This window comes from Stegodyphus dumicola, chromosome 6, assembly GCF_044657685.1.
Source record: "Stegodyphus dumicola isolate Sdum_Otavi_A_Nest chromosome 6, ASM4465768v1".
Taxonomy (NCBI): Eukaryota; Metazoa; Arthropoda; class Arachnida; order Araneae; family Eresidae; genus Stegodyphus; species Stegodyphus dumicola.
In genome coordinates this window covers 192089709-192113139 of record NC_140773.1, presented here as the reverse complement: position 1 = coordinate 192113139, position 23431 = coordinate 192089709, and the positions used below count along the sequence as shown (strand labels likewise).

Below are 23431 nucleotides of genomic sequence, written 5' to 3'. Positions count from 1 at the left end.
ATTATTTTAATTATGTTGGTTTTTTTTTAGAATTTAAATTTGCTTTTTTACTTTTATACGTATTTGTTAAGAATTTAAATTTGTTTAAATTTAAATTTCTTTCCTTGCAGCAATGGCGCAAAGAATATTTAATTAAATATATATTTAAATTTAATTTTTTTAATTAAATTCATTTTATTCTTATGAAACTTTTTAATATATATATATATATATATATTCATTTAATAATACATAAAAAAATACATTTAAAAATATAATTTGAAAAGGAAAACACTTTTTATGCCGACTCTAGCAAATGAGCAGCATCTTGAAAATAAGCAACCTCAGTAATATTACAAAACTCTTTTTAACTTTCTTTTGCAATCACCGTTAAATATTTGAATGACAATTACTATGAATTTGTAATTCCATGATTAATTCTTAGTTTTGCTATATATGAAAAAAGAATATCAGTTATATTTACATTAATAAGCATAACATTATTTAAATATTTTACATTAATAAATTTTGTACTCATTAAAAATTTTGCAAATAGGAGAGCTATCAAGTTAGTTGTATTATTAACATTATGTAACCATCAATAAAATTCAATAATGTATCTTTAAATATATAGTTACACATACAAAGTTATTAATTTCCCGTTAAATCAAAGTGTTTGATATATATACTATAGGTAAAATATCAGAGTACGAACCTCAAGTCTATATCCAGTAGAAATATAATACCGCGACCACCAATCTTTTCCTTCCATTTCCCCTCCGATTTCGGATGGACTTCTTTCAAGCTTCTTCCATGGAGAATACTGTAGGTAAGAAATATTACTTAACAAAAAATCAGTGCTCTTTAATTCTACAACTTTTCATTTAGGTTTCGCGCTTGAAGGTAACGTAGTTTAGAATGTTTATTATAAGCAGTTGCTATTTCTGAGACGGCAGCGGGAGATATCCAAATTAAATTAGAATGCTAAGAGATTATTGCAAATTAAAAGTTAGCATTTATATATTTTTTACTATACACACATAAGCAAAATCTGAATTAAAAGAATGAAGGAAAGACATTACAGTATTGTAACAAAGAAAATCGTGGCGATACAGTATAGTAGTGCAGTATAACTTATCATAGATAAAAGCTTTAGTTATTTTATCATCATGAAAAGTAAAATTTCAAAATCACAGCGTCTCCCAAAAATTTTCTCACAACCCCTATTTTTAAAATTCTTGCCAATATTCTGACTTAATTATTACATATTAAGTTTCAGGGTCGGTTTTCCAACCTTTGATCATCAAATAAATGATAGATAAAACTGCTTGAAATTCTACAAAATTCCATTTATAACAGAATAAAGCATTCTTTAATTAGTTGATCCCATGCTAAAAGATCCGTTTTAATTACCCTGGACCATGTTTCAATTAAAACTGCCTTTGATTTTGCCTTTCAATCAAAAATAAATAGTTAAAATAAATCATTTAAACCATTGGTTCGATCAAAAGTGCTGAGATACATTACAAATTATTCTTACTATATGTAATATGATATATGATTAATATTACATTTTAACCCATGCATGGCTGACTTGTCATACATCAGTATTTTAACCGATATATGATGCTATAATTAACAGTTCAGCCCAATGATATACCCAATTTTGTATGTAATACGATTTCGGATAAATAATTATACTCTTTTTCGTTTCTATGGGATTTCTATTATTTACTTATTCTTAAAATGTAAGTGTTTGAATGAATAAACCGCAAAACTTTGTTAGCACCATAGGATGGATGGCTCAAATGGGCTGGCTGCATGTATTTGAGCAAATACACTTACAGGAGGCAAACCTCGAAACGTATTTCCAGTCTTCGCATCTCTTCCTTTAAGCCTTTAGCCCTGCCGGCTTTGCTACCATCAAATAATCCAATATAATATTTAGTGATAGGTAAGTATGCCATTGAACATGCACTCTATTTGCATTAAGAAAAATACTTTTTGAAAGGCCTCTTACGCATAGAGAGAACTATTGCTAAACACATTCCTTTCGCTCGAGTTTCTCAAAAAAGGAAATAATTTAATATCCGCAATAAGAAAAAGCTAGTTTATTTTTTGTATTAAAAGAACTAATTGTAAAGATCAGAATTTATTTTTTAGTTAAATTCTACTTCAATTAGTTTTCTTTAAGAGAAAATCTATCTCATCGAAGCATTACTTACAATTTTTTGCACCACAAAGGCAGCGGCGTTATCACTAGCATTATCACCATCGACATTCAATGCGATGTAATCTATACTTTCTAGCGAAGGCTCATGTTCTGTACAGAAAGAATATGTAATTAAAAAATATAAATAAATATACATCACAAGAAATGTACCATTCTTATTCAATTAATCTATCAAGCAAAAATTTGAATTTTTTTATTTTTAACTACTGTTTACAAATCTAGTTTGAGTTTAATTTAAAAAATAATAAGTAAGCATTATTTACCAAATGGTCTGTAGACATATTTCTGAAAAGACTGTACGATATGGGTTGCAACTACGGTCAGGCGTCCAAAGCCTTTGCATTCAACAAGTTTTATTCCGAAAGATGGAAAATGTTCTTCTTGATCAGGTAGATCCTAGAAATGAAATCTCAGTGTATCTAAATAATATTGTCAATCTTGGTACTCATCATCGCACTACAAGATTTTTTAATAATATCTGCATCGACATAATTAACCCTTTCTTTCGGTTTCAATATTTTCTACACCCTTGAGGAAAAGCGTAACTTAGCACAGCAAGAAGCCAAGGCATATAAATTTTCAGCTTGGAATTATTAGTCCAAAAAGAAGACACTGTACAAAATCCGAGATCTGGGATTCTTGGAAACTTCTGGATTTAAGATTTTTTCGGATATTAGATCATCAGTTTAAATCTAGTAAGATTCTATGTAGAAATTATAAAATGAAAAATATGAAATAATTAAGCATTTATGACCTTAAGATAGTCAAGATTTACAAAAAAAATCTCGATATTTATTTGTATGCTTTATTAAACATTTTTTTCAATGCAAGTTGTTTATACTGCTTCGTTTTATGTGCTAATACTTTAATTCTACATGCAAGCATATTTTCTTGTTCAGTTACAAAGTTCTATTTCTCAAGGCCTATAATTGCCATGTCGAGATTTCTCACTAAATTGTAAATTGAAATTTGATCATTCTCGCCAACCTTTCTCTCGTTTTCTTCACAATCGGTACCTATATTTTCTGGATTTAGAACCATATTACAAATTTTGACGTCCGTTAGTTGATTGATCATCGGGACATTGTCATCGCAATGTAAGAATTCTGTTGTATCATCTTCATTTATTATCACTTCTTCCATTAATCTAAAAACTTCGCCATTTCTTTCGGTATCTGAAAACTTTCAAATTCACAGCTATCATCATAAAGCTTAGCTAGCATCCGCTACACGACACACACTATTAGAAATGTACCACGAGCCTGACAACTAAAAGCATTGTTGTTCCGGTAATTTTTACTTCTTTGCACAAAGTAAAGGAACTATTGTAATCACGAAAAATTTTGTGTACCATATTTCAACGAAAATATCCATTTCAACCGCTCTCGAAACCATTAGAACGATATTTTTGTGCGATATCTGTACGTGCGGACAGAATAATGAATTGTTTTTCCCAAAAAACATCGTAAATTGGATTTAAAATGGACTCAAAAGAAATTTTTTCTTGACGTATATACGTACGTAAGTATGTATGTATCTCGTATAACTCAAGAAGTTTGAAATTTTGTATGTGGGACTGCTATACATGCAGTTGTGCTCCTTCCTTTTTCGTAGCAATCCGGCTGCACCAATCGTGTATATATATATATATATATATTCCCACTCTGTTACCTGGTTCCATGAGCTTAGTTATTTATTCTTATATGTTGGTAAATTGTGTACTTTTTGCTTTAAAAGTGATTAAATTATGCGGTTTTCATGTTCCGGTTAAGGTTTTTATGACTTTAGTTTATCTGATGCAATAGTTGTAGAACTATCAACGATTTAAAAGTTTAAGTGGCGAGTTAAGTCTAACGAACCGACATTTGTTTACATTTGGAACTCAGTAGAATCGTAATTTCAGTTTCTACAACTTGGCAAAAAGACATTAGCCAAGTGGGACCAAAAATAAACTTTCAGTTTTACGCACCGAAAAGTCTGCCTTCTTACCCGCTGACCGAATGGCTTATTTTTGCTAATCTCTAATTTTAATTGCAATTTTTTTTACTTTTTAAATGTGTTTGGTGTTTTATGTTATTCTGTATTTTACTATTTTTAATGAAGATGTTTTGAAGTTTTATGTATTTTTGCTTTGCTGCGAAGTCAGAAATGAATTAAATGAGAAATATATCTATAATGAAATTCGAGGAAATAAGCTTAAATGAAATGCAGCAAAAACGTGTGTAATTTAATAGGCCATACAAAGAAGTTACGTGGTGTCCACATTAGATTTAGTTTCTTGCTTTTGTCACACGCTGACGAAATTAAGCCTGAATTACATTAGTTATTTATTACATTTATGATTATTTTCGCTTAGACTAGAAGAGAAACACGCTAATGTGACAATCAAAATCGTAAAAACAACCTTGTATTTAACGTAAGTATATTGAAACACTCAATAATTCGAATAATGGAGAGCAACCACTGAACGGATTTTTTTTTTCGTTCAGTGGTTGCTTTCCATTATTCCAAGTTCAGATTTTGAGCGTGAAGGTGCAGTTGCCCCTCGCTCCCTATTTTTAACTTCGCTAATTTTTCTTGTCCTTTGTGTTACATGTTTGATCAGATAGCTTGGCTCAGTAAAAGTAGGCGGCCATTGTAACTCTGATTAAAATCTGGTTGTAACCACGTGCAGTGCTGATAAGGACCACGTGTTTCTGAGACTCCTTCCCCTTTATTTTTCTTCTTTCTAGGTATTTCTTTCTCCTGATGAGGAGGGACCTTTAGCTGTCCTCGAAATCGATTGAGTGTTTCAATATACTTACGCTAAATACAAGGTTGTTTATACGATTTTGATTATTTTCGCTTATATGAGTCCCTAGTAAAATAAATTGTTACATCTACTTGATTTATCGCGGAAAATTTTGGGTATCATATAATATCATATACTTAAGGCTTATGCAGGGACGGCGCTAGATATTCTGCGGCCAGGTTCAGGCTCTGCATGTCCTAAATTCTGCGGCAAGTGCCTTCCTAAATTCTAAAATTTTACCGCCCCTAGCTTTTGCGTCCCAGTGCCTTTCCTAAATTCTAAAGATTTTGCTATCCCTTAATTTTGTTACTCTAAATCCTAAAAATGTTGCCTTCCTAAATTCTTCCTTCCGAGGCCGCATCAGCTCTGGTGCTCTGGTGAGCCTATCTATATAAAAAAATCAGACATTGTCAGCAGCACTAAATGTAATCTTTTGGTCTATGAGTATTACTTACAAAACCTAATTTTTCTATATGGAAAGAAATTTCTGTTTAATTTCTCGCTGTCAGCACCCTCATCACTTCGCAGAGTAGTCAGCTAAATTCTGTTATAATCGCCAAGTGTAATGTCAACATAAATAATAAAAAGTTACCATCCTCTTTTGTATTTAATCATCATTGTAAAAAAATGTTTAGAAATCGCTGCGTGAGTCAAGCTGCCCTGTGTTGATCGTCATGCAGTAATAAAAGCAAAAAGTAATAAATAATGATTCGCCAGGTTGGCGTCAGGTATATAAATTATTCAATAGGAGTAAAATCGGCGATATCGTGATATAAAATGTTTCAGTTTGAGATGTATGCCGAGCAAAAAAGCGGCTACGGAGCCTAATTACTGATCACGCAGATTTATACCAATAACTGATTGTTTCTTCAGTATCAAGGTATTTACTGCCGAAATAAAATTAATAATCTGGACTCTATACGTTTTATCATAAAAAAATATCAAAGGCGCATACGTTGATCACACATTACTTTGGTTCAGAGTTTCGGATAGTGAACGTCCGAATTTCGGATATTATACTGTAACAAGACATCGAAATTGAGTTAAAATGCTTACCGTCAAGTTATTAGATGGTGTTTGGTCATCGCAAGGCATTCTGCCCAACCCTAGGTCAGCACGGCCCCAAAAATATTCATAAATTAGTGAAGGGAAAAAAGTGTAATATGTATATATAAAAACATGCGTATATTTTAGATACCATGCTGCCTAACAAAAAAAAATAAAAAAATAAAAATAAAAAAAATAAAAAAAATGCATCGTTAAAAATTCAGTTTTATAAAACACGACAAATCTTACCATATCCATTTTCTGTATCACATTTATAAAATTTGAATGATTCTTATAATTTGTTATAACGCTCGACTGCACACTGTGGCCAGCGCATTCCACTTCCACTCGTGGTTGCTGAAGGCTTTTTAAATTCACCCGCTTCAACTCACGGAGACCCCAGAACAATACCTACAAAGGAAAGTCAGTACGAGATTACTATTTCAATATTAATTGACAGAATTAAACCACAGTTACCACCCAGATTGTATAGTGATTAAGGGAGCTGACTGCTATACCGAAAGGCCCCGGGCTCGAATCCCGGAGAAAGTATGGATGTAAATTGTCTCTCCCCTCATAGGAGGTAACGGTGGTCGTCTGTTAGGTGACTCTGTGATAAAATGGCCACAACTTCGGACCTTAGTAGTGGCCAAAGCTTAAAAATGCCTGAAAATCACTCTTAATTTTTGCATCAGAGCAATTTTCTAAGCTTTCTGCTTAAAGACAGAAGGCCCAAATAATACTTTGCATATTGTTAGAGATATGATGACAGATATTGTTGAAATAGAAGAGAAACATGCCAATATAAATTTTAAAATTAGGTAAAAATCAGCATTAGTTTTATGTAGATTCTGAATAAATTCTACCGATTTCGAGTGCATTCAGACGCAGGTCTCTCTTCTTCAGGAGGAAAAAAAGCACTGCTTCTGAAGAAGAGGGACTTGTGTCTGATCTTCTTCAAAATCGATTTTTATTCAAACTCTAGCCAAACAAAGTTGCTGTTTTACCTAAATTTTAAATTTTTTATCGTCGCGTTTCTCTTCCAACTTGATCAATATATACATTTCGGGGCTATTCTCAAGATATCTAATATTTCTTTTAGTAACTTTTAAAATATCGTTTTTCTTCTAATTATAGGTTTAGTGTTAACATAATTAATTTTAGTATCAAACCAGAGCTCATGGGGAAGAGGAACCTGTAGTTGTTTGCCCTCGAAATCTATTGAGTTCTTGACTAAATTTATTCCAAACACAAGGTTGTTGCTCAGATAATTTTATAACTTTAGTACATTTTTAATAATTATGCGTTCAAATCACGTAGAATATTGTTTAAACAGATAAAACGAGTGTAAAAATACTGTAACAATTTTTTTTAATATTTTTAATTACACACACACACACACACAACTTCAATTTCTGTATTTTTCAAAGAAAATTATCTCAGCAGAGAAACAAAATTACATTATACTTGTCTACCTCAATTCTGTGTTTCGTAAACTGAGGACATATTGAAGGAGGTATTGGTAGAACAGGCCCTCTGTCAGCATCATAAGGGATGTCGTCCTCTCTGTCTGAAACTTCCTCTTCATGCGATGCCTGAAAAATATTCCTGGATGATAAGAAAATAATTAACAGCTCCTATTATGTCCTAGATATTTATATTTTAAGAAAAACTATGCAACGGCAAATAATAGTTAACAGATAGATAATTTTGCTAAACATTAGAAATAATATGAAAATGCTGAACAATTATTAATATTCATCATTTACTTGAGAAATTATTTACTGCATTTCTAAAATATTAAACTAATGTTTCGAGTTACAGATGGTTATTCCACTGAAAAAATTCTTAACAAATATCGGAACCCTAACATACTCGAGCCTCAATGGAACTTACTTGAGCATCAATGGAAGGTAGAAAAACTGAGAGCCTTGATGTTGCAAATATCCAGTAATTTATTTAAATTCAGCATCGAACATTCTTTAGATAGGCTAGAAGAAAAACACGCTAATGTGACAATCAAAATCGTAAAAAACAACCTTATATTTAGCGTAGGTATAATGAAACACTCAATCGATTTCGAGGGCAGCTAAAGGTCCCTCCTCATCAGGAGAAAGAAATACATAGAAAGAAGAAAATAGGAGAAGGAGTCACAGAAACACGTAGTGCTTATCAGCACTGCACGTGGTTATAACTAGATTTTTAATCAGAGTTGCACTGGCCGCCTACTTTTACTGAGCCAGGCTGTCTGATCAAGCATAAAGAAATATTAGCGAAGTTAAAATAGGGAGCGAGGGGTAAATGCACCTTACGCTCAAAATCTGAACTTCAAATAATGGAAAGCAACCACTGAACGGATTTTTATACCCTCTGGTAGTACCAAGCGCGAGGAGGTAACGCCATCTATCGGCAAAAATAATTGAATTAAGATAGTAGAATTTTAAAGGCATTAGGAAGGACTGGATTGGACTTCAAATCATTAACTAAACTTTCTAAATCTTTGTGAATGTGAAAAGCCTCAAGAAAATCCAATTCGCCTATGGAAGAAGCCTTTTGGATGATTTTTGCAGACCCAAAATCAAAATTATGGTTAAAAGTCCAGCTATGATACGCTATTGAAGACTTGTTAATTTCGCCTTTCTTGACATAAGATTCATGTTCCTTGATACGAAACTTCAACGCTCTTTTTGTTTGGCCAATATATCTTAAACCACACTGACATGATATACTATAAATTCCCCAAGAATTCAGGACAGAAACGCAATCTTTTAGAATCGAAGGGTGAATTTTATTAATAGGGGAGAAACCGACTTGAAAATTGAATTTCTGGAGAATCCGTGCAATTTTATAGCTAACAGAAGGATAAAATGGAAGCACGACAAGGTCATTAATATTATTTCTAACAGTGGAATGTCTTCTTTGATGGGAATCTGATAATTTTTTTTTTGACGGCTTTATCAATAATCACGGGAGAAAATCCACAGTCAATCGCAACTGCTCTCAAATAATTAAGTTCATTGGTAAGCAAAGATTCAGAGGAACAAACTTTTAGCGCGCGGAAAACATAATAGTAAAAAGAAGCCATTTTTTGCTTAACAGGGTGGCATGACTTTGCATGGGGTGGTAAACAAACTGCAAAGGGTTTACGGTACACAGTGGTGCTAAAATCGGTTTCATTGCGGATTATAAGAATATCGAGGAAGGGGAGGGAATTGTTGGATTCAATTTCAAGAGTGCATTGGATGGCTGGATCAATTGAATTCATAATAGATAGAATCTCGGATAAATCCTCTTTATAACCGTCAAAAAGTGCGAAAGTGTCGTCAACATACCGAATCCAAAGACGAAAAGATAATTTATCAAATAATTTCATCTCAAAATAGTGCATATAAATGTCAGCAAGTACCGGACTGAGAGGATTACCCATAGCCAATCCTTCAACTTGACGAAAATATGCATTTTGGAAAACAAAGTGGGTTTGACTTAGAGAAACTTTAGTAAGCGAAACCAACTCATTAATTTCAGTATGTGTGAAGTGAAATTCCCGAAGCCTAGTTTCAAGACAATTTAGTGCTCCTTCGACCGGAACATTAGTAAACAATGATTTGACATCAAATGAAACCATAATGGAACGAAGTGGGGAAATATTTTTAAGTTTATCAATGACTTCAACAGAATTTTTTACAGTGTGAATATTGTTAGCAAGTAGAGGAGAAAATCTGGAAACTAAATATTTGGCCAAAGGATATGAAGCAGTACCTATGTTGGAAACAATTGGTCGAAAAGGAATACCGGTTTTGTGGACTTTTAGAAGAGCATAAAGTCTAGCGCAATTAGTAATAGGCGGAATAAGTGATTTCTTCAACTGAGTTGGCAGAATGTGGGAAGATTTAATAGCACTTTTTACTTTCATGAGGTCCGAAGTTGAAGGATCTTTAGGGATCGAGCAGTATGGGCCTTCATTTATCAATTTAGAGACTCCAGTAATATATGTGTGTTTGTCCATAACAACGATCTGTCCGCCCTTATCAGCTTTAGAGATAATGATATTAGTATCAGAATGAATTTCACGTAAGATCTCATTTTCCTTTTTGCTAAGATTAGAACCCAAAGATTTATTGTTAAAATTAACGTTATGAGTAATTAGGTGGCGGATTGTATCCTTCTGCGTTTCCGAAATTTTGGAGAATTTAAAGGCTTTCTCTATAGGGGCGATGATTTGAGGAATTGAAGGTTTAGATATCTTTGAAAAGTTGAAATTATATTTTAATACTTTTAACTGATCCTCCGAAAGATTCCTATTGGAGATATTAACGATGGAGTTAAAGTTTACAGTGGGAAGATCAGCTAGATAATTGGGACTATCCGACTGGTGTGTGAGTTTTAGGAATTTAGAAATGAGCACATTTTTATGCCGTTGACAAACGGTATCGGTTCTAGACCAGGATGTATGTTCAAATGAGGAAATATTTTCAGTGGAATTAGCAATTTTTAAATGGAGGTAATATAATTCAAATTCAATTTTAGATAAACGTTTGCGTGTGTCCCTTATAATGTGACGAAGAAGTGCCAATTTGAATTTATGCAAAATTTTTGAAACGTGAACGGAAGCTTGAAGGCTACATTTCACATGTATAAATTTGGGAATGAAATTTTGATGTTTGCATTTAAGTAGAAACTGTAGATGATTCAAGAATTTCGTACGCTTAAGGCGTAACTTACAAAATCGGTTCCTGTCAGTGGACATATTGTGAAAAGGGCACAAGCAAGAAACAAGTGAACAAAAGAAATGTAATTCCGAAAGTCCAAACAAGTAATTACTTATAACATGAAAAAACACCAATAAATAATGAAGACAATTTTCATCAACAAATGACAAAAGGAGAGAAACATCCAATACTGAAAACCAATAGTCACGTGGAAAGAAGCAACGAAAGTCAAAATCGTGCACGTGGTAAACCGAAAAAAAAAAAAAAAAAAAAAAAAAAAAATAGAATTACCTCGAAAATACCGGCTGATAGCATAAACCAAATCCGAAAAAATGATGGCCACGTGGAAAGAATTAAATAAAATGGTGCACGTGGTAAAACAATAAACAGTAAAATATTCTCGAAAATGCCGGTTGATAGCACAAACTAGACTAGAAGAGAAACACGCTAATGTGACAATCAAAATCGTAAAAAACAACCTTATATTTAGCGTAGGTATAATGAAACACTCAATCGATTTCGAGGGCAGCTAAAGGTCCCTCCTCATCAGGAGAAAGAAATACATAGAAAGAAGAAAATAGGAGAAGGAGTCACAGAAACACGTAGTGCTTATTAGCACTGCACGTGGTTATAACTAGATTTTTAATCAGAGTTGCACTGGCCGCCTACTTTTACTGAGCCAGGCTGTCTGATCAAGCATAAAGAAATATTAGCGAAGTTAAAATAGGGAGCGAGGGGTAAATGCACCTTACGCTCAAAATCTGAACTTCAAATAATGGAAAGCAACCACTGAACGGATTTTTATACCCTCTGGTAGTACCAAGCGCGAGGAGGTAACGCCATCTATCGGCAAAAATAATTGAATTAAGATAGTAGAATTTTAAAGGCATTAGGAAGGACTGGATTGGACTTCAAATCATTAACTAAACTTCCTAAATCTTTGTGAATGTGAAAAGCCTCAAGAAAATCCAATTCGCCTATGGAAGAAGCCTTTTGGATGATTTTTGCAGACCCAAAATCAAAATTATGGTTAAAAGTCCAGCTACGATACGCTATTGAAGACTTGTTAATTTCGCCTTTCTTGACATAAGATTCATGTTCCTTGATACGAAACTTCAACGCTCTTTTTGTTTGGCCAATATGTCTTAAACCACACTGACATGATATACTATAAATTCCCCAAGAATTCAGGACAGAAACGCAATCTTTTAGAATCGAAGGGTGAATTTTATTAATAGGGGAGAAACCGACTTGAAAATTGAATTTCTGGAGAATCCGTGCAATTTTATAGCTAACAGAAAGATAAAATGGAAGCACGACAAGGTCATTAATATTATTTCTAACAGTGGAATGTCTTCTTTGATGGGAATCTGATAATTTTTTTTTGACGGCTTTATCAATAATCACGGGAGAAAATCCACAGTCAATCGCAACTGCTCTCAAATAATTAAGTTCATTGGTAAGCAAAGATTCAGAGGAACAAACTTTTAGCGCGCGGAAAACATAATAGTAAAAAGAAGCCATTTTTTGCTTAACAGGGTGGCATGACTTTGCATGGGGTGGTAAACAAACTGCAAAGGGTTTACGGTACACAGTGGTGCTAAAATCGGTTTCATTGCGGATTATAAGAATATCGAGGAAGGGGAGGGAATTGTTGGATTCAATTTCAAGAGTGCATTGGATGGCTGGATCAATTGAATTCATAATAGATAGAATCTCGGATAAATCCTCTTTATAACCGTCAAAAAGTGCGAAAGTGTCGTCAACATACCGAATCCAAAGACGAAAAGATAATTTATCAAATAATTTCATCTCAAAATAGTGCATATAAATGTCAGCAAGTACCGGACTGAGAGGATTACCCATAGCCAATCCTTCAACTTGACGAAAATATGCATTTTGGAAAACAAAGTGGGTTTGACTTAGAGAAACTTTAGTAAGCGAAACCAACTCATTAATTTCAGTATGTGTGAAGTGAAATTCCCGAAGCCTAGTTTCAAGACAATTTAGTGCTCCTTCGACCGGAACATTAGTAAACAATGATTTGACATCAAATGAAACCATAATGGAACGAAGTGGGGAAATATTTTTAAGTTTATCAATGACTTCAACAGAATTTTTTACAGTGTGAATATTGTTAGCAAGTAGAGGAGAAAATCTGGAAACTAAATATTTGGCCAAAGGATATGAAGCAGTACCTATGTTGGAAACAATTGGTCGAAAAGGAATACCGGTTTTGTGGACTTTTGGAAGAGCATAAAGTCTAGCGCAATTAGTAATAGGCGGAATAAGTGATTTCTTCAACTGAGTTGGCAGAATGTGGGAAGATTTAATAGCACTTTTTACTTTCATGAGGTCCGAAGTTGAAGGATCTTTAGGGATCGAGCAGTATGGGCCTTCATTTATCAATTTAGAGACTCCAGTAATATATGTGTGTTTGTCCATAACAACGATCTGTCCGCCCTTATCAGCTTTAGAGATAATGATATTAGTATCAGAATGAATTTCACGTAAGATCTCATTTTCCTTTTTGCTAAGATTAGAACCCAAAGATTTATTGTTAAAATTAACGTTATGAGTAATTAGGTGGCGGATTGTATCCTTCTGCGTTTCCGAAATTTTGGAGAATTTAAAGGCTTTCTCTATAGGGGCGATGATTTGAGGAATTGAAGGTTTAGATGTCTTTGAAAAGTTGAAATTATATTTTAATACTTTTAACTGATCCTCCGAAAGATTCCTATTGGAGATATTAACGATGGAGTTAACGTTTACAGTGGGAAGATCAGCTAGATAATTGGGACTATCCGACTGGTGTGTGAGTTTTAGGAATTTAGAAATGAGCACATTTTTATGCCGTTGACAAACGGTATCGGTTCTAGACCAGGATGTATGTTCAAATGAGGAAATATTTTCAGTGGAATTAGCAATTTTTAAATGGAGGTAATATAATTCAAATTCAATTTTAGATAAACGTTTGCGTGTGTCCCTTATAATGTGACGAAGAAGTGCCAATTTGAATTTATGCAAAATTTTTGAAACGTGAACGGAAGCTTGAAGGCTACATTTCACATGTATAAATTTGGGAATGAAATTTTGATCTTTGCATTTAAGTAGAAACTGTAGATGATTCAAGAATTTCGTACGCTTAAGGCGTAACTTACAAAATCGGTTCCTGTCAGTGGACATATTGTGAAAAGGGCACAAGCAAGAAACAAGTGAACAAAAGAAATGTAATTCCGAAAGTCCAAACAAGTAATTACTTATAACATGAAAAAACACCAATAAATAATGAAGACAATTTTCATCAACAAATGACAAAAACATTCCAAAAGGAGAGAAACATCCAATACTGAAAACCAATAGTCACGTGGAAAGAAGCAACGAAAGTCAACATCGTGCACGTGGTAAACCGGAAAAAAAAAAAAAAAAAAAAAAAAAAAAAAATAGAATTACCTCGAAAATGCCGGTTGATAGCATAAACCAAATCCGAAAAAATGATGGCCACGTGGTAAAACAATAAACAGTAAAATATTCTCGAAAACGCCGGTTGATAGCACAAACTAGACTAGAAGAGAAACACGCTAATGTGACAATCAAAATCGTAAAAAACAACCTTATATTTAGCGTAGGTATAATGAAACACTCAATCGATTTCGAGGGCAGCTAAAGGTCCCTCCTCATCAGGAAAAAGAAATACATAGAAAGAAGAAAATAGGAGAAGGAGTCACAGAAACACGTAGTGCTTATCAGCACTGCACGTGGTTATAACTAGATTTTTAATCAGAGTTGCACTGGCCGCCTACTTTTACTGAGCCAGGCTGTCTGATCAAGCATAAAGAAATATTAGCGAAGTTAAAATAGGGAGCGAGGGGTAAATGCACCTTACGCTCAAAATCTGAACTTCAAATAATGGAAAGCAACCACTGAACGGATTTTTATACCCTCTGGTAGTACCAAGCGCGAGGAGGTAACGCCATCTATCGGCAAAAATAATTGAATTAAGATAGTAGAATTTTAAAGGCATTAGGAAGGACTGGATTGGACTTCAAATCATTAACTAAACTTCCTAAATCTTTGTGAATGTGAAAAGCCTCAAGAAAATCCAATTCGCCTATGGAAGAAGCCTTTTGGATGATTTTTGCAGACCCAAAATCAAAATTATGGTTAAAAGTCCAGCTATGATACGCTATTGAAGACTTGTTAATTTCGCCTTTCTTGACATAAGATTCATGTTCCTTGATACGAAACTTCAACGCTCTTTTTGTTTGGCCAATATATCTTAAACCACACTGACATGATATACTATAAATTCCCCAAGAATTCAGGACAGAATCGCAATCTTTTAGAATCGAAGGGTGAATTTTATTAATAGGGGAGAAACCGACTTGAAAATTGAATTTCTGGAGAATCCGTGCAATTTTATAGCTAACAGAAGGATAAAATGGAAGCACGACAAGGTCATTAATATTATTTCTAACAGTGAAATGTCTTCTTTGATGGGAATCTGAAAAATTTTTTTTGACGGCTTTATCAATAATCACGGGAGAAAATCCACAGTCAATCGCAACTGCTCTCAAATAATTAAGTTCATTGGTAAGCAAAGATTCAGAGGAACAAACTTTTAGCGCGCGGAAAACATAATAGTAAAAAGAAGCCATTTTTTGCTTAACAGGGTGGCATGACTTTGCATGGGGTGGTAAACAAACTGCAAAGGGTTTACGGTACACAGTGGTGCTAAAATCGGTTTCATTGCGGATTATAAGAATATCGAGGAAGGGGAGGGAATTGTTGGATTCAATTTCAAGAGTGCATTGGATGGCTGGATCAATTGAATTCATAATAGATAGAATCTCGGATAAATCCTCTTTATAACCGTCAAAAAGTGCGAAAGTGTCGTCAACATACCGAATCCAAAGACGAAAAGATAATTTATCAAATAATTTCATCTCAAAATAGTGCATATAAATGTCAGCAAGTACCGGACTGAGAGGATTACCCATAGCCAATCCTTCAACTTGACGAAAATATGCATTTTGGAAAACAAAGTGGGTTTGACTTAGAGAAACTTTAGTAAGCGAAACCAACTCATTAATTTCAGTATGTGTGAAGTGAAATTCCCGAAGCCTAGTTTCAAGACAATTTAGTGCTCCTTCGACCGGAACATTAGTAAACAATGATTTGACATCAAATGAAACCATAATGGAACGAAGTGGGGAAATATTTTTAAGTTTATCAATGACTTCAACAGAATTTTTTACAGTGTGAATATTGTTAGCAAGTAGAGGAGAAAATCTGGAAACTAAATATTTGGCCAAAGGATATGAAGCAGTACCTATGTTGGAAACAATTGGTCGAAAAGGAATACCGGTTTTGTGGACTTTTGGAAGAGCATAAAGTCTAGCGCAATTAGTAATAGGCGGAATAAGTGATTTCTTCAACTGAGTTGGCAGAATGTGGGAAGATTTAATAGCACTTTTTACTTTCATGAGGTCCGAAGTTGAAGGATCTTTAGGGATCGAGCAGTATGGGCCTTCATTTATCAATTTAGAGACTCCAGTAATATATGTGTGTTTGTCCATAACAACGATCTGTCCGCCCTTATCAGCTTTAGAGATAATGATATTAGTATCAGAATGAATTTCACGTAAGATCTCATTTTCCTTTTTGCTAAGATTAGAACCCAAAGATTTATTGTTAAAATTAACGTTATGAGTAATTAGGTGGCGGATTGTATCCTTCTGCGTTTCCGAAATTTTGGAGAATTTAAAGGCTTTCTCTATAGGGGCGATGATTTGAGGAATTGAAGGTTTAGATGTCTTTGTAAAGTTGAAATTATATTTTAATACTTTTAACTGATCCTCCGAAAGATTCCTATTGGAGATATTAACGATGGAGTTAACGTTTACAGTGGGAAGATCAGCTAGATAATTGGGACTATCCGACTGGTGTGTGAGTTTTAGGAATTTAGAAATGAGCACATTTTTATGCCGTTGACAAACGGTATCGGTTCTAGACCAGGATGTATGTTCAAATGAGGAAATATTTTCAGTGGAATTAGCAATTTTTAAATGGAGGTAATATAATTCAAATTCAATTTTAGATAAACGTTTGCGTGTGTCCCTTATAATGTGACGAAGAAGTGCCAATTTGAATTTATGCAAAATTTTTGAAACGTGAACGGAAGCTTGAAGGCTACATTTCACATGTATAAATTTGGGAATGAAATTTTGATGTTTGCATTTAAGTAGAAACTGTAGATGATTCAAGAATTTCGTACGCTTAAGGCGTAACTTACAAAATCGGTTCCTGTCAGTGGACATATTGTGAAAAGGGCACAAGCAAGAAACAAGTGAACAAAAGAAATGTAATTCCGAAAGTCCAAACAAGTAATTACTTATAACATGAAAAAACACCAATAAATAATGAAGACAATTTTCATCAACAAATGACAAAAACATTCCAAAAGGAGAGAAACATCCAATACTGAAAACCAATAGTCACGTGGAAAGAAGCAACGAAAGTCAACATCGTGCACGTGGTAAACCGGGAAAAAAAAAAAAAAAAAAAAAAAAATAGAATTACCTCGAAAATGCCGGTTGATAGCATAAACCAAATCCGAAAAAATGATGGCCACGTGGTAAAACAATAAACAGTAAAATATTCTCGAAAACGCCGGTTGATAGCACAAACTAGACTAGAAGAGAAACACGCTAATGTGACAATCAAAATCGTAAAAAACAACCTTATATTTAGCGTAGGTATAATGAAACACTCAATCGATTTCGAGGGCAGCTAAAGGTCCCTCCTCATCAGGAAAAAGAAATACATAGAAAGAAGAAAACAGGAGAAGGAGTCACAGAAACACGTAGTGCTTATCAGCACTGCACGTGGTTATAACTAGATTTTTAATCAGAGTTGCACTGGCCGCCTACTTTTACTGAGCCAGGCTGTCTGATCAAGCATAAAGAAATATTAGCGAAGTTAAAATAGGGAGCGAGGGGTAAATGCACCTTACGCTCAAAATCTGAACTTCAAATAATGGAAAGCAACCACTGAACGGATTTTTATACCCTCTGGTAGTACCAAGCGCGAGGAGGTAACGCCATCTATCGGCAAAAATAACTGAATTAAGATAGTAGAATTTTAAAGGCATTAGGAAGGACTGGATTGGACTTCAAATCATTAACTAAACTTCCTAAATCTTTGTGAATGTGAAAAGCCTCAAGAAAATCCAATTCGCCTATGGAAGAAGCCTTTTGGATGATTTTTGCAGACCCAAAATCAAAATTATGGTTAAAAGTCCAGCTACGATATGCTATTGAAGACTTGTTAATTTCGCCTTTCTTGACATAAGATTCATGTTCCTTGATACGAAACTTCAACGCTCTTTTTGTTTGGCCAATATATCTTAAACCACACTGACATGATATACTATAAATTCCCCAAGAATTCAGGACAGAAACGCAATCTTTTAGAATCGAAGGGTGAATTTTATTAATAGGGGAGAAACCGACTTGAAAATTGAATTTCTGGAGAATCCATGCAATTTTATAGCTAACAGAAGGATAAAATGGAAGCACGACAAGGTCATTAATATTATTTCTAACAGTGGAGTGTCTTCTTTGATGGGAATCTGAAAATTATTTGACGGCTTTATCAATAATCACGGGAGAAAATCCACGGTCAATCGCAACTGCTCTCAAATAATTAAGTTCATTGGTAAGCAAAGATTCAGAGGAACAAACTTTTAGCGCGCGGAAAACATAATAGTAAAAAGAAGCCATTTTTTGCTTAACAGGGTGGCATGACTTGGCATGGGGTGGTAAACAAAAGTTCACAAAACCGGTATTCCTTTTCGACCAATTGTTTCCAACATAGGTACTGCTTCATATCCTTTGGCCAAATATTTAGTTTCCAGATTTTCTCCTCTACTTGCTAACAATATTCACACTGTAAAAAATTCTTTTGAAGTCATTGATAAACTTAAAAATATTTCCCCACTTCGTTCCATTATGGTTTCATTTGATGTCAAATCATTGTTTACTAATGTTCCGGTCGAAGGAGCACTAAATTGTCTTGAAACTAGGCTTCGGGAATTTCACTTCACACATACTGAAATTAATGAGTTGGTTTCGCTTACTAAAATTTCTCTAAGTCAAACCCACTTTGTTTTCCAAAATGCATATTTTCGTCAAGTTGAAGGATTGGCTATGGGTAATCCTCTCAGTCGGGTACTTGTTGACATTTATATGCACTATTTTGAGATGAAATTATTTGATAAATTATCTTTTCGTCTTTGGATTCGGTATGTTGACGACACTTTCGCACTTTTTGACGGTTATAAAGAGGATTTATCCGAGATTCTATCTATTATGAATTCAATTGATCCAGCCATCCAATTCACTCTTGAAATTGAATCCAACAATTCCCTCCCCTTCCTCGATATTCTTATAATCCGCAATGAAACCGATTTTAGCACCACTGTGTACCGTAAACCCTTTGCAGTTTGTTTACCGCCCCATGCAAAGTCATGCCACCCTGTTAAGCAAAAAATGGCTTCTTTTTACTATTATGTTTTCCGCGCGCTAAAAGTTTGTTCCTCTGAATCTTTGCTTACCAATGAACTTAATTATTTGAGAGCAGTTGCGATTGACCGTGGATTTTCTCCCGTGATTATTGATAAAGCCGTCAAAAAAAAATTCTCAGGTTCCCATCAAAGAAGACATTCCACTGTTAGAAATAATATTAATGACCTTGTCGTGCTTCCATTTTATCCTTCTGTTAGCTATAAAATTGCACGGATTCTCCAGAAATTCAATTTTCAAGTCGATTTCTCCCCTATTAATAAAATTCACCTTTCGATTCTAAAAGATTGCGTTTCTGTCCTGAATTCTTGGGGAATTTATTGCATATCATGTCAGTGTGGTTTAAGACATATTGGCCAAACAAAAAGAGCGTTGAAGTTTCGTATCAAGGAACATGAATCTTATGTCAAAAAAGGCGAAATTAACAAGTCTTCAATAGCGTATCCTAGCTGGACTTTTAACCATAATTTTGATTTTGGGTCTGAAAAAATCATCCAAAAGGCTTCTTCCATAGGCGAATTGGATTTTCTTGAGGCTTTTCACATTCACAAAGATTTAGAAAGTTTAGTTAATGATTTGAAGTCCAATCCAGTCCTTCCTAATGCCTTTAAAATTCTACTATCTTAATTCAATTATTTTTGCCGATAGATGGCGTTACCTCCTCGCGCTTGGTACTACCAGAGGGTATAAAAATCCGTTCAGTGGTTGCTTTCCATTATTTGAAGTTCAGATTTTGAGCGTAAGGTGCATTTACCCCTCGCTCCCTATTTTAACTTCGCTAATATTTCTTTATGCTTGATCAGACAGCCTGGCTCAGTAAAAGTAGGCGGCCAGTGCAACTCTGATTAAAAATCTAGTTATAACCACGTGCAGTGCTGATAAGCACTACGTGTTTCTGTGACTCCTTCTCCTATTTTCTTCTTTCTATGTATTTCTTTCTCCTGATGAGGAGGGACCTTTAGCTGCCCTCGAAATCGATTGAGTGTTTCATTATACCTACGCTAAATATAAGGTTGTTTTTTGCGATTTTGATCATTCTTTAGATTTTTATAATTTTCAGCTGAGTATGTTAATGGCGGTATCCATGCGACTATGCTGCTTTTTTTTTTAATCCGTACTATTCACTTTCATTGTAATATTTATTAAGTTATCTATAGGATAATCAATATCTTATTATAGCATAAAAGTTTGGTATTAAAATATTGGGTTCAGTTATCAGGTTGACGAAAGTCTTCTAACCGTGTTGAAAAATCCAACGAACGATTTTTGTATCGCCGTTAGAGGACGCTTCTCTTCTGAGAAATGAATGTTAGTTTAGTTCAATTAGCGATGTAGAAGATGATAGCCATCGATGCACTCCGGGTTGTTTTGTAAATAAAATGATTATTTTTGTAAAACGTTGAAGTATTGATTTCTATTAGTATTAAGTATGACCAGAGCTCTCCCAAGGAAGTTAGTCAAATAATATTTTTTTATAAAGCGCTCTAAGTTAAGATATACTAGACCAAGTTATGATTATCAAGACTGCAGTACGCCGTCACATGTGAAGTCGTTTAGTATGATATGGTTTAGTTTATTATGGCAAAGTACGCTTGGGCTATCTGCCTGAGGAAAGGGATGCCTTCGTGGAAGACTTTCTAAGGGAATCTGACTTGTATACACGTTACACATGGGGAATGCCAAGAAAACGCCCACGCAGCCAGACCATTTGACTGGATTCGAAGCCAGATCGGAATTACCAGTGTTCAGCGATTTTACCGCTCGGCCGTTGGTGGGCCCCGTCTGAAGTCGAGAAGAACATTTCATTATAATAATGAATTATTTTATTTATAATTACTCTTTTAGTTCTTACTTCAATAAGTTCAAAAGCAGCTAACAACTGTCCTTCGATTTCGGAAGATGTAGAGATTATGTTAAACCATTCTAGAGAGGGTGGAGTTTTCAGATTTTCTTTCTGACGGATAGTGGCAACAGTTCTGCCAAGAAACTCTGCTTTTCCCTAGAAAAATTGTAATTATTAGTCAACTGTATAACAGTTATTCATTCTTAATAAATAACTAAATAAGAATTATAAATATTTTGATAAACTAAATTAGTATTTTCATATTAATAGGTTAGTAGACGCATTATGATTAAAAAGATGAATTTGTTGAATATAAAACACTGAAGTTTAAAATATTTATAAACGGAATTGACGAATTTCACAAATGTATATTTATGTTCGCTCGGTTTCCCAAGGCAGATTTCCAAAATATATTTTTTATGCCAAAGAAACATAAATATACATTTGTGGAAATGCTGATGGACTATCCGAAACTGCATTTATGGAAGTGAGAAATGATGACGACTATCCGAAAGACTACGTAAACAACGTGCTTTCAGACTGCGTAGGCTTTTAATCAACTGAAAGAGATTTAAGGAAAGTTTAAATATTTTTTACTGACCCAGCAGAAAAATAAACATTTAATGAGCAAAATTTCGTTTCTCATAAATATGACAATCAACAAAGTATAAAATTGGCGAACATTTGATTAATTAAATTGTTCAGGAGGTAACTGGCAAACGTAGGTATATTGTATCGAAAATTTTATATGTATATTATATCGATGTAACTCGGGAAGGCCCGGTTTCCAAAGGCAGATTTCCAAAATATATATTTTATGCCAAAGAAACATAAATATAAATTTGTGGAATTCGTCATTTCCGTTTATAAATATTTTAAACTTCAGTGTTTTATATTCAACAAATTCATCTTTCTTCGACTCCTGAAGCAGGCGTTTTTGCTGTTTCTTTTTTATGGGGTTGAAATGGATTAAGTCATAAAATTTTTTGATTCCATTTTATTATTTGTACATTTGCGTGGTGTTAGTTGGTTATTATCATATAGCCTAAATAGCTTTTTATTTTTTCTACTTATTAACCTATTGGCTGTGCACAGAGCATACTGCAAGATATGCATCTAACATTTATAAAAGATGATGACGTTCTTTCAACTCCAGTTTGAGTTTTCTCTCTATCTCATCGTTTCCCATTCCACAGCTGGATTCAGCAAACATTGCTTGTACTAGCTTCTATAAATGCATTCTGTATCTTTCTTTCAATCAACACAATTATAATTAGATAATTTTTTAAATCGGGTTTATTTCTTAGAATAAGGAACATTTATTATTTATAAAACTTCCTTGGAAGAGTCCATGAATAAAGTGCACTTTTGTATATTTTTACTAAAAGGTGACATGTGATTAAAATTCCTGTAACTTATTTTATCTTATTTATTTTTAATATGTTACATTTGACAAATGTTTCAAGAAGTACTTAAATATTTAACTTTTTTGTAGTACTTTATATGTGTAGTATCATGCAGGTACTTCAGCAGATTTTATGAAAAATATAAAACAAAGCTCGTAAAAAAGATTCTTATTGTTTTTCTGAATAACTTACTCGTATCTATCTAACAAAAACAATTTTTTTCATGTTGTTTTAATTTTCGAATGGAAGATGTAAGAAAAAATATTTTTACAAAATAAAATGAGACATTTTAATACAAATATTTCGTTAAGATGACTATCCCTAAAAATGTCCAGTGCTTTTAAGAACACAAATAAATATGCGTACTGACTTCTGTAAAATAAGCACGTCCTCAAAAGACCGAAATCCTAAGGAACTGTGATAGCTCGTCTTAGAGAGGTCCATTGTACAATTTTGGGAAATAATATGCATGTATTTCAATTACAGAAGCATTACTTGGAGTAAAATCTACGAGTTTTGTCAAAAGTGCGCATAGACAATTCAGAAGAAATTTCTGCTGTTACATTTTATACTGAAGAATCATTTTAAATTTGAGCATTTTTGGATTTATTTAAAAATTATTAGATAAACTCAAATTCAAATTTTAAAAATATAAACTTTACAAGTAACATAATTGGCATTATAATGCAACCCTGAAAATATCCACAGGCTGCTAAAGGACATAAAACTGCCACGAGGCGTCATAAATCCTCACGACATTCCTTTCTGTCTTACAGTGACCGTATGAGGAGATTCTGAAGGTATCCCTAGAAGTGGTGAAAAGGCTTTAAAGTTCGCA

General features: G+C 33.8%; 1 protein-coding gene across 1 annotated transcript in view; it reads right to left on the bottom strand.

Moving 5' to 3' along the window:
• LOC118198707 (otoferlin-like) overlaps positions 1 to 23431 on the bottom strand; it is a 228403-nt gene that overhangs the window by 131477 nt on the left and 73495 nt on the right. Inside the window, exons 12-15 of the mRNA XM_085819712.1 lie at positions 21197 to 21343; positions 7526 to 7645; positions 6300 to 6461; positions 2476 to 2608 (exon numbers count right to left, since the gene is read on the bottom strand). Coding sequence (XP_085675838.1) covers positions 2476 to 2608; positions 6300 to 6461; positions 7526 to 7645; positions 21197 to 21343 — 562 coding nt within the window. The remainder of the gene's footprint in view (positions 1 to 2475; positions 2609 to 6299; positions 6462 to 7525; positions 7646 to 21196; positions 21344 to 23431) is intronic.